General features: G+C 38.7%; 2 protein-coding genes across 2 annotated transcripts; one reads left to right on the top strand and one right to left on the bottom strand.

Moving 5' to 3' along the window:
- Positions 1 to 3,090: 3,090 nt before the first annotated feature.
- LOC114723593 (protein EXORDIUM-like 4) lies at positions 3,091 to 4,335 on the bottom strand. Its single transcript, XM_028909791.1, has 2 exons — positions 3,753 to 4,335; positions 3,091 to 3,639 (listed from the first exon to the last, which is right to left on the bottom strand). The coding sequence occupies exons 1-2, from the start codon at positions 4,246 to 4,248 to the stop codon at positions 3,221 to 3,223; spliced, it is 915 nt and encodes a 304-aa protein (XP_028765624.1). The 5' UTR covers positions 4,249 to 4,335; the 3' UTR covers positions 3,091 to 3,220.
- A 2,751-nt stretch (positions 4,336 to 7,086) lies between these two features.
- On the top strand, positions 7,087 to 11,428 carry LOC114723594 (peptidyl-prolyl cis-trans isomerase CYP21-1). Its single transcript, XM_028909792.1, has 7 exons — positions 7,087 to 7,321; positions 8,848 to 8,926; positions 9,140 to 9,187; positions 9,735 to 9,758; positions 9,849 to 10,031; positions 10,173 to 10,248; positions 10,947 to 11,428. Exons 1-7 carry the CDS (start codon positions 7,187 to 7,189, stop codon positions 11,125 to 11,127), a joined length of 726 nt encoding a protein of 241 aa, XP_028765625.1. The 5' UTR covers positions 7,087 to 7,186; the 3' UTR covers positions 11,128 to 11,428.
- Positions 11,429 to 11,776: the final 348 nt, after the last annotated feature.

The raw sequence follows: 11,776 nt of genomic DNA, 5'->3' as shown, positions 1-11,776 counted from the left end.
AGTGCCGTGGACAGTGGCGTTTTGGGTTCCAAAGGCCGTACCCCGCCAAGGCCTTTGTATTAGGCTCATTTTTTTATTTCGATTCAAAACCAACGTTGCTTTTTATGGAATAAAAAATTATTTGAACGACGGTATGACCATCACATTACTTGGATTGGATCCGCTCCAAGTTGTCTTATAGAATTTCGATGATCAACGTTTGCATATTCTCAATATTTTATATTTCCCGTTTCAAATTAAGCGTGTAATTTCCTGCTTTTTGGGTTTATTCCGCGTCCCTTATCAACTTATCACATACATACACACACATATATATATATTCTTCGGATCATAGATATAAGATTTTTTTTATTGTATAAATTATATTAAAAAAAATTTTATATTTAGGACCGGTTGGAAAATATAAATATTCATACCAGATCCGGTCCCACGTACTTCTCACTCGGTGTCTTTTAGAAATATACAAGCTCTCTGGTTCTTCACATGAAAGATTCCTTCTCTCTTCCTTCCTTTTCTTTTGTAAAAGTATGAGTAATCTGGTGGTTGAATCCGTTGATTTCATGCGTCTGCTCGCCTGGGGAGACTGAGTGATTTGATTCATTCATTTTGTGATCAAATTGGCTTATTATTCAATAGTTTTTTCCAAAATTAATTTAATTAATGTCGTCGCAATCGTGAAATATTTTTTGGCTTTTCACTGTCAAGTTACTAAAAATAAACGTCTAGGAGGATAGGATATAAAATATTAAAAATAATATATATATATATATATATATATATAAAAGGATGGCTGCATCATTCATGTGGGAGCTGTTAAAAATTTTTGAAAAATCAGAAATAGTTACTTATATATCGAAGCAGACAATGAGCCTCCAGCTGTTGTGTGTCTTGTGATGAATGTATAAGAAGGACTGAATATGGAGTATAAGAATTAGCTAGGTTTGAATTTAGTTCTTAATTTATCATTTTTTTAAAAATCAACTTCCATAACTTACATTTTGATATATACGTATACATATGTATTATATAAACTAATATTATGTAGGAATATTTCAAAAAGATTATGTCATATTTGTTTTTTTTTTGGGGAGGGGGTTAAGTGGGTAATGCTCCAATTTTAAGTATGGGGCTGACTCTCGGTCGATCCAACAAAATGAAGTCCTAACATTTAGACAGTGGAAAACGTTTGTTTTTTGTTTTCCAGAATTTGGGAAGGGAATTGGATCACTAATCAGTGGAAGGCATGAGTGAAAGAGCACAGTAGTGTAGTGCAGGTGTTGTGAGGCGCCAATCATTAAAAAAATCGAGCAACAAACCGTGTGAGTCGTAGTTTAATTATATCCACAGCCTCACCAATCAAACCAAACAAAAATAGAAACAACAGAAAATATCTTTGGATCTACGGCCACTGCATGGCTTCCACTTTTCATTCATTCGTCTTTGTCCTCATTATTCAGTGAGCTGTGTCCCTCATGTGGGCCTTCTCTTCGTATCTTAGCATTCCCTTTCTCCCAATTTTGGTCCCCCGGCTTCACCATCAATAATAATTATCATCTCCTCATGATACTCTAAAATATCAAAATTGAAGCCTCTACTTCATAGTCACATACCTATTTGCCCCCGCTTGGGTTTCCGAGGCCTCCGGCCGGCCGCCATGGAGGGAAAGCCTCCTCTGTGAAAACCGGCCACTTCATCCTTGTTAACAACATCACAAGGAGTGATCAACTGATTAATTAAAGAGAGATAAATAAAACACGTGAACGAAGGATCAAAATAATTATGGAGATTTGGAGAGAGACAGACGGCGGGGTTGGTGGGCGGGGAGGGCTTTGACGTGACTTGAAGACAACTACTAAACACCCGCCAGCCCCGCCAGCTGATGTTATTGCTTATTCATATACATAAGCCCTCCACGGTTAGTCCTCTAATTACGAAGCGTCTTCTCATATTGGCCCCGCTTTTATGATAAGAGCACACATAGTCAGCACCGATCCAAAACAAAACTGCCTTAATTCCATGCCAACTTTGCATCCATCACATGGCTTGTCCCATTTCGATAGATTGCGTAAGGGGCTGATCCACTCATTCTTCCTGCCCCAAAAAAAAAAACCAACCAAAAGCACTACTTAAGTTCTGCCATTTTATTAAGCTTATATGGCCTAACGTACACCACCTCAAAATATCATGTAGATATGATCACTCCCCTCTGGATATTTCTGCTCAGCTTGCTACACTACTAACATTGTTACTTAAATTTGGTTATACACACACACACACCCAGTCTTAATATATATTTGTATGAAATTAATAATCAATACGAACATTAGGGAATTGAAGTTTAAAGTTGTTACGTTGAATGTATGCATCATCATGAGCATAGGAATGGGTTATTTGAATTGGAGATCCCTGGGGATCATTGAAGTTATTGGGAAGAAGCAAAATGAAAGCATGATGATGTATCTTGCACGAATCTGCCTCTCCCTCGGACACGATTTGCTCAACGACGCCTTCTTTCATCATTTGCGTTGTTCCATCACTTCTTCTAACTCAGTTGCGTTTTATGTGTAATCCACGTTATGTATCTACTCGCTTTTCATACTCTCTCGTTGATCTTTCCCGTTCGACTTCCGAAAGCACCGTGTAGAGCAACCAAAGTCCACAGACCACCTAATTGACACCAACGGATAAAATCTCCTTGTGCTTCAGGACCCCATAGTAACAACAAAGAGTGCGCTAAACTATTAGTAAGAATAGAGACTGCAGCATTTAAGAAGTGGTTCGGTTTTTAAAACATTGCCCAGAACAATCGATTTAATTGGTGGGCGTTATTATGCATTATTTATGAATTTATAATAAATTTCATCATGAGAATGAACTACACATACTTATCTATGATGTTATTATAAGAAACCGCAATGCGCCTTATAAATGATGAACAATCAGCAATGCTATTCACTCTTTAAATTCATTAATGAATGTTAAACAAAAGAGCTCGTAACAGGCGATGATGCATGCTATTTATTGTTAAAACTTAAAAATGTCACAGAAATGGGGGGTGAACCAGTTTGAAATGTACATGTATACGTATTCTTGCTATCGCGTTGGCCCCATTGCTTGCCATCTCCTAATAAAGTTGTCCACCTCAAATGAATTTTTTCAAAAAAAAATAAAAAAAAATTAAAGAATCATACATATGAGGAAGGGCGGGAACAGAACTAAATTACTGAGGAGTCCAGCACGACTGGCTTCTGGGGTCCCACACTCCGGGGATCAAGAACTTGTGGCGTGCCACGCCATACACGTTGAACGATCCGAAATTCCGACGGTCCAACAAGACCTTCCCTGGGTTTCCCGGCGATGCTCCGCTTCCAAACACCCCCTTGCACGACGCCGTCGCGTCCACCTCCTCGTTCCTGTATTCCACGTAAAACCCCTCCCCGTGCGGGTTCGTCACCGCTCCCATCAACCCCCCGGCCAGCGACATCACCATCGCGTCCGCCCCCAGGTTCGAACTCGGCGGCCTCAGCACCGGCGACCCTCTCGGCGCGTGCACGTCCTTCACAAAAGGCCACGCGCATATCGGGCACTCGTTCTCTGGATTCCCCACCAGCACATACGCTTGCGGCTTGTCGTTTATAGCTGCGCAGTCATTCAGTGCAATCATATATAGTATCTGGTTAGTGCTGATCAGAATTATTAAACATGTCAAAGACGCAAGGCATGGTTTTGGGGGCAAAGGTGAGAGAGATTACTCAAACTGCCGTGCTGCCAGCAGCTGCCGGCGCACATGTTTTGGACGGTGACGCCGTCGGAAGCAACGATGACGGCGAGAAGGTTGTTGTTGCCGCCGGTGAGGCCGGGGATGAGTGCCATGATCATGTCCTTAATCAAGACTTTGCCCTGCGAGTAGCCGGGGTCTTCCTTCTGGGCCACGACTTTCACTGGCATGGGACCCGGTGGTTTTCTGGCGAAGGTTTGGTAGCTCTCCACGACCTTCCACCAGGAGTTGACGTTGGGCTGGGGCGCGCTTTCTGCGTTGATGGACTTGAGGAAGGCCAGGATCTTGTTCTTCTGCACCTTGGTGACGTTGCCATACCACAAAATGGCGATGTCGATGTTGCCGGTGAGGAGATCGCCGTCGTTGTAAGCGAGGGGAGGGACGTGCCTTTCGACGGCGATGGAGGTGGCTTTGGCGGTGGGGAGGAGGAGAGCGAGAGCGAGAAGGATGGCGAGGGAAGCAGGCGGCATTTTTGGTCGTGAAAATTTATGCCAACGTTTTTCTCAATGCGGCATCCTAATTGCTATATATTGCCTTAATTGGGAGGTAATGCTATTTGTGGGCATCAGGGATGCCTCAGGTTCAGGCGAGGGGGCTCAATATAGAAAAGCATGTGGCCTGTGTTTACGGTGAACTATTCCCGGACCTTTGGTGTTTTGACATCGGGAAGACTGCTATAATTACAAACCAATTAATAATTGGTCAAAATGGTTTGAGTTATGGATGGAATGGGTCAAACCTATTATATTTTAAGTTTTTAACCCCGCGCAAATTTATATGGAATGAGCACTTTTATATAGATTACACATATTATTTAGCATGGATGGTCTCTGTATGTGTTTTTTAATTATGTTTAATATTAAATTCACACGGAGCAACCATGTATTTTTTCGACAGATGCTCCGTTTGAATGTGCCACCGGCTATATATATTTTGCACGATAATTATAAATTTTTTTCTGGTGAATTTCCAGGTATATTTCGGTGAATAATAATAAATTGATGATAACAAGAGTCGAACCAAGCTTTGAGCCTTTGACGGTGTGTGGAAGAGGGCTAAAGATAAAACAAACGATGCTCAAACGAAACTATGCTGCGTGCGGACTGAATCGCGCAACGAAGATGAGATGTGGGCCCGATAAAATCTCGAGCTATAGAATTTTTTTGGTATCAGGCCGCTTATCAAGAGGCCTGTTCAGCAAAAATATAAAAAGGCCCAGGCCGTGCTAACACATGAGGATTCAGGGAGAAGCCATTCCACTTGTGCTCTGGCACCATGGGATTAAACCGGTGAGCCCTGAGATAGACAGACAAACAGACAGAATAAAATAAAACCAGTGAGCAAAGTATTAAAAATCAGACCAGTTAATGAACCGATTGATGTAATGATTCAAAGGTCAGTGGGTTAGACGAGGGTCAGACTGAAATTAGACTGATCATAATTAAATACTATAATTTAATCAAAAATACTTATATTTAACTATGAATGTTTTTAATTATAGTTGGAGTGTGATATTTTTTTTTGGTGATAAGTTGGAGTGTGATTTTAAGGACCTTTGAAGGGCAATAGAGTCAAGTCATATTTAAAATAGCTTACTGAGGTTTTCTAATGGCCTCTGTCTTTCTTTTTTCTATGACCCTTCGACCCCAACGCTTCTTTCTTTTTGTTTGTCAGTTAAACCAATGCTTCTTTCATGTTCATACGCGTGCTCAAATTTTATTTTATTTTATTAAAATATATTGGAAAATGGAACTCCAAAGCAAGTACCTACTAGGCCGCTACCCATAGTTCCCCACGACGCTTTGGTTTTTTGTTCTTCTTTCTTCTTTCTCTACATTCTTCCATTCCATCTACTGAGTATCTTTTTTATCTCATTTTCAGATCTTGCATCTTCTTCTTTGCATTCTTTTTATCTCACCTGATATTTTAGTCATCTTCTTATCTTAATCTTCAGATTTCGCAACATGGCCCTTTCTTCTAGTGGTTCCGCTAAGATCTTCAACGATGGGTCTTGGTCAACTTCTTTTTATTCTTCAACCTCCACTGTCTTGGGTTTGTAGTTAGTAAAATCGTCTAGATTTCTCTTCTTTTTTTTTTTCAAGCATAGTGATTTATATTGTTCTTTCCTTTTTTCTTCTTCTTCCTCCCTCACCAATCTGGATCTCTAGCCTCCATCATCTTTGATGCTTGAAGTTTCAAAAAACTAACCGGGTTAACTCGCCTAACCCAGCGGGTCACATCGATTTATACCGAGTTACCCCCTGACTCGAATTCCTCCTAGTTTGCACATCAACCGGATCAGACCAAGTGCTAGGTCATCGATTTTTGATCTAAAATGGCTAGTTTGGTCCGATTTTTAATACCGTACCAGTGAGTATGCTTACATCAAAACTTCTACCAAAGTAAGAATAAAAGAATTCAAAAATTCCTAAGGAAGGATAAACACAGAAAAAATCTTTAAAAAATATTTATAAAATTTTAAAATTTTAAAATCTCAAATCAAGAAGAATTACTATAAAGATGTGTTAACATTTACTTTTCAAATATTGTTAATTGTTATTAAAATATAGTAAATAAAAATATTTCAAAATTTAAAGATATTTTTTTTTAGATTCTTTTCTAAGCAAATTCTGACAAACGCAAATCTTGCTCAAGGCTGCTGGTGCTCCTTTCTCTATAACTGTGCGGAATAACTATTTTCCGAGTAGATCAATTAAACAATTTATTTTGCCCTGCAAAATACTTTCTTATTTGAGAGTATTATAAGTAGTTGGGTTTGAACTAAAAAAGAATATGTAATTTTTAGATGATTTAAATTTTTATAAAAATAATTTATCACTAAGAAGTTTTAAATATGAATTTCTTTTAAAAATTTCATAATATTCTTGAGCATTTCTGAATTTTCATTAAATTTTTATTTGCATATTTGATTATTTTTAGAAGCTAGCTGATGTGGTTTCTTTAATTAATAAGATTTTTTTGAAAAATATTTTTTTTCACTTTCACATATATTGATTTTTTTTTCCAGCAGCTTATGAAAAGCTCAAACAAATCTTGCCTCTACATTGGACCCTAACTCTGAACACCCGCGCCTTCTGGGGTAAATAGCATATTTTATTTTTTATGACCCATGGCTTTTTTTTCCCCCGGAAAAAGCCAGTAAAATTTTATTGACAAGAAGTACTTATCAAAAATTTATACATGAAAGCACGGTATTTTTTCTATCTAATTTTTATACATGACATTTTTTTTTACCATTTTAATCATTATTTGTGTATTCTACTGTGATGGCTTTCGCAGAGCTTCTAAATTTCCACGGCATCTCAATTTTGCGCTGAAGAAGGAAAAAGAAAAGTCCCAACTGAGGAAGCTCGCTGCCATGGAGCATCCCCATGTTGCGATAATTTGATGGTCGGTTCTTCCGAAGAAGGGAGTGACAAAGCAATGCGGAAAGCGATGTCCTTTCTTGCTCAACCGCGATGCCTGCTCCTGTTCCTTGTTCTTTCAGTTTTTCTGATTTTCGCCTTCTCTGTCTCCAAGCGGGTATGATTCTTATTTTCCACCCATTCATGCCCACACTACTCGCCTGTCGTTCCGATTTCGATAATTTTGCCTGGCTGTGGGCGAACTGTCTCATCGAAGATTTGGATAATTTGGATCTGAATGCTCAGTGCCAATCTTCCTGGCCTCTGGAGCACCGTTTGGTCCTTTTGTTTGATTTCTCTTTCCGATGTGGCTTGATAAAAATTTCAGCTTGCACGACTGCAGTTTTGCTTACATTGCACTGGCTTCTTAACTAACTTAGCTCCTCGTGTGAAACGTAATTCTTTCACATTGTTGGATGGTATTCTCCTGCAGTTCTCCAACGCCCACTTATTATAAGTTTTACCGGCTAATAATTTCAATTGGCTTCTTATTGGTGGATTTATGCATTCTAGTTCTCTGATGAATGGAAGCTCTTATTTGATGTTTTGATTGATCCTATAAATGATATTTTAGTTTGCCTTTGCACCTGTAAAGCACCGCTTTTTAAAAAACAAAGAAACATTGCGTCGGATACGTATGGGTTACTTATGTCAGAATATATCTGACACTCAGATCATGTTCATTATCTGAGCTAGGGATTCTTAGCTTTAAGCTGTGTATTGCCTTACTCCTTCCGCATGACCACATTAATTTATTATTGACATCAGGTGAGTAATATGCCATTGATCATGAAATGTTTGTATCCGTGGCTGCTTAACTGACAATGGATAGAGATACAAAGGATGTTATTATGCAGAGATGATGGCATGCACACTTTTGTGGATCACATTTAAAAATTAAAAAGAACAAAGAGTAGCAGCGACCTGTGTTAGGTTAATGACTATTAAGTTGATGACAATGTGACATATGAGCAAGAAGTTGTCGGAAAGATCTTGCATTAATAGAGAAAATTGTATTGAGTTCGTTGATCATTGATCATCACATGAAGGTACTCTGATCATCATTCTGTACTATCAAATTATTGCAACTATAAAATTGTGCAATGGCTACTGTGTCATAAAACCTATAGAGTGAAGTAACTTTATTTGTTTATCTGTCTTACCATTCCTATGCTGCGATGAGAACCCTTTCAGGCACATTAGCTATGTAGTCTACAATTTAACCTACCTCGTTGAGTATAGAATCTACAGGAACATCATAAAATAGTTTTATTATGCTGCTCTTGTATCTTAGGTTTCACTGAATATAGTTAATTGGATAGGCGGACCATGGGAGTTGATTTCAGGCTTTATGTCTTTCTCTTGTTATGTACCACCTGTTAAAGTAGTCAAAAACTTTGATTTTAGTTGAGCTTGAGAGATTTGGTGAAAGCAATTCCTGGTGTTTCTTGTTCTTGCTTTTTCTTTCCAGCTCTTTAAAGCACCAGAGTGCTTTTGAGAGATGTGGTTTAGTATTTAGGCTTGTTTTATACCAATCTGATTGGAAATTGTTAACTTGTTTAATTGTAAATGCACTCCACTGAAGATTTCCATCACTTTTTGTTGATCTTTAGTCAATAATGAATTTGCTTGTCTCTGGCGTAGGCTGAGGAGAAACCAGAAGAGGAGCCTGAAATTACACACAGAGTATTCTTGGATGTTGATATTGATAACCAACGCTTAGGTGTGGAGCCGTTTATACTGGAAATTTTTACTTAATTGCTAACATTCAGACCCATTGGGTTTATTAACTCATAAAAAAGGGTGTAAGAACCTTACAGAATAAGAATGAAGGGGGGAGATAAGCTAATAAATGCAACAATAGGTGCTTTCTGTTAGCAGCTTTTTTTATCCTTTGTTTCTTGATACTTCCTTATATGTGCAAAAATTTCTGCAGGTAGGATCATTATTGGATTATATGGCCAAGTTGTACCAAAAACTGTGGGTATGTGACAACTTTGTTATCTAAATTGCTTAAAGTGGGAGTTTAAATTTCCTTTTCGTATGAATTGAGGGTGTCAACCTCCATCTCAGTGCAGTGGGCATTTTATAATTTTTGGGGCAGTTCTCGTTTGCCACTTGTCTTGCAAGGTGGCCATATTTCACGCTGTGTGATCAAATAAATTCATCATGTTATATGAAGCTACCTGATGGGTGCTCTAGTGGAATGGGGAATCATTCCCTGAACATTAGCTTAGTCATTTGTAGGGAGCCCTTTCCGGAATCATCGATCACCAATTTTGATACCAATTGATAGATATCTAAGTGAGATGGGAACTCTCCCTCTAAATCAAGTTAATGAGGTGGGAGAACTAACTAACTTGTGTACCTCATAGAGCCTCTCATGCCAGTCCATCTGGGACTTAGGAACTGCACATCATCTTAATTTCTATTACTACCTCGTTGGGGTATGCATGTAATTCACATATGGTACTATCAGTGATATCCTCTTATCTTTCAACATCTTGATGATTGCATTGTTTTGTCTGCAGATAATTTCAGAGCTTTGTGCACAGGTATTTGATGTGTGCTGAAAGTTCATTGTTAATTTACTTTCTTTTTATTATTCTCTATGCACTGATTTGAGTTCGTTATGTAATATGTAGGGGAGAAAGGCAAGAGTTCCAATGGCATAAAACTTCATTATAAAGGAACACCATTTCATCGCATAATATCCGGTTTCGTGATTCAGGGTGGAGACATTGTTCATCGAGATGGCAGGGGATATGAATCTATTTATGGTGGCACCTTTCCTGATGAAAATTTCAAGATAAAACATTCCCATGCTGGTCAGTAAAATCACTTACTTGGAAAGATGCATTCATTTTGCTTCATCTACAAGGTTTTCCATGCCTAATACTTGATTCATTCCTCCATTTCTGAGGTTCACTTATGGGTTACTTCTTTGAAAATTCACTCTATTCGTACAGGGGTTGTCTCTATGGTGAATTCTGGACCTGATTCCAATGGCTCGCAGTTTTTTATCACCACCGTGAAGGCTAGCTGGTAAGTTATTCTGTCGCCAGGTTAATTTATTGCTCCTAGACAGATTTTTTTCTCTCCAGACATTGCATGGTATTTGTTTCTCGGATCACTGATGAGTCTTAGAAACTGCATGTTTTGGACCTTGTAAATTTTTTGGTTGCTGATATCATTTTGGACAATCTAATCTCTTGTTTTCTTGCGTTACCCAAACAATTATGAACAGTCTCATACCCCTTTTTTCTGCCCGAAAGAGTGTGTGTGTGGCCTGTGTCTGTGTCTGTGTCTGTGTCTGTCTGTCTGTCTCTGTTTTTTTGGGGTGACAAGCTTGAAGTCTCATTTGGCATAACAGAATAAAATGGAATGGAAAGGGAAAAGGAAAAGGAATGAAAGAAGTGAATTTTTAAATGAGAACTGTCATTCTTGCCGTTGACGAAAAATATTAAAAAGAACATGTAGTTATTGTTGGATTATAATAACGAGGATATTATAGATATTGCACGTCTCCATTTCCATTGAAGTAATTAAACGCCTTATATTTGTTTAATAATCTTGAATACTATAATTTAGGTAATTAGGTTTAGCTTAACCTGGCTTCATCAAATACTCCTTGTGAATTTAGTATGTTATTGCCAAGGAAAAAACTGCTCATAAAATATCATGTCATTGTGCTTTTGCGATGCTTGGCTGTTTTGTAATCGATCTGCTTGAAAACTTTGCAGGTTGGATGGAGAACACGTTGTATTTGGGAAGGTATTAGAAGGTATGGACACTGTGTTTGCTATAGAAGGGGGAGCTGGAACTTACAGTGGTAAACCTCGAAAGAAAGTAGTAATATCAGACTCTGGAGAGATACCCCAGAGCCAGTGGGACGAGCAAGGGCGAATTTCCTTGTCACAGTGACGACTAATCCCCCGGGGGGGGGGTTGTCCCGGGAAAGAAATTGTTTTAGCCTGTCGTTTTGGGTTCAATTTCCTCTGCGATGTGTCCATGAGGCCTTATGAGACATGATTTTCTAGATATGACGGTCTTAGGCATTCCAATAGAAAAGCAAGGGGGGTTGAACCGTTGAAGTAATGTTAGGTGTAATTTTCCCCCTTCAGAATCTTTGAAATTGATGTAGGTTGTGTATCTAAATATACGCACTCTTGTTTGAAAAGATTCCGATTTTATTCATAAAAACATGTGAATGGGCCATGAAAAAGAAGCAGAGCCACACCAAGAGCACCCGATCCAAAGGCGATTGTATTCAATAATGTTGGGAGTTTTGTATGGATTAGAGGAGCATGTTCCAATTTCTCTCTCTAATTCGCCAAATGCAACTTGCTTCGCAGTGTGTAATCCTGGATCCGATAACTATTTCAAAACACAGGGTTCAAGGTCCAAAAATGACTCTTCCTGACGGCCTCGCCTCAGTCCAGATGTGCACATTATTGGTTGAATGGACAGCGTAAAATGAGAGATTCGTGGCAGCCAGTTTACACAGCGAGCCATGCAAATTTTCATCGCTTCAACAAAAATTATTGTTATTACTCATATTTTATGTCCACAT

This window comes from Neltuma alba, unplaced genomic scaffold (assembly GCF_004799145.2).
Source record: "Neltuma alba isolate B1F8T4 unplaced genomic scaffold, ASM479914v2 tig00012148_pilon, whole genome shotgun sequence".
In the NCBI taxonomy this organism is placed as follows: domain Eukaryota; kingdom Viridiplantae; phylum Streptophyta; class Magnoliopsida; order Fabales; family Fabaceae; genus Neltuma; species Neltuma alba.
Note: the sequence above shows the minus strand (reverse complement) of the source record. Positions and strands in the feature narration are given on the sequence as shown.

Bases quoted from the DNA above. Each gene is read 5' to 3' on its own strand.
- LOC114723593 (XM_028909791.1), bottom strand. From the start codon at position 4,248: ATGCCGCCTGCTTCCCTCGCCATCCTTCTCGCTCTCGCTCTCCTCCTC. The intron at 3,640-3,752 runs GTAATCTCTCTC...ATGACTGCGCAG, and splicing joins CTGGCAGCACGGCAGTTTGA to CTATAAACGACAAGCCGCAA.
- LOC114723594 (XM_028909792.1), top strand. From the start codon at position 7,187: ATGGTCGGTTCTTCCGAAGAAGGGAGTGACAAAGCAATGCGGAAAGCG. The intron at 9,759-9,848 runs GTATTTGATGTG...TGTAATATGTAG, and splicing joins TTTCAGAGCTTTGTGCACAG to GGGAGAAAGGCAAGAGTTCC. The intron at 10,249-10,946 runs GTAAGTTATTCT...AAAACTTTGCAG, and splicing joins ACCACCGTGAAGGCTAGCTG to GTTGGATGGAGAACACGTTG.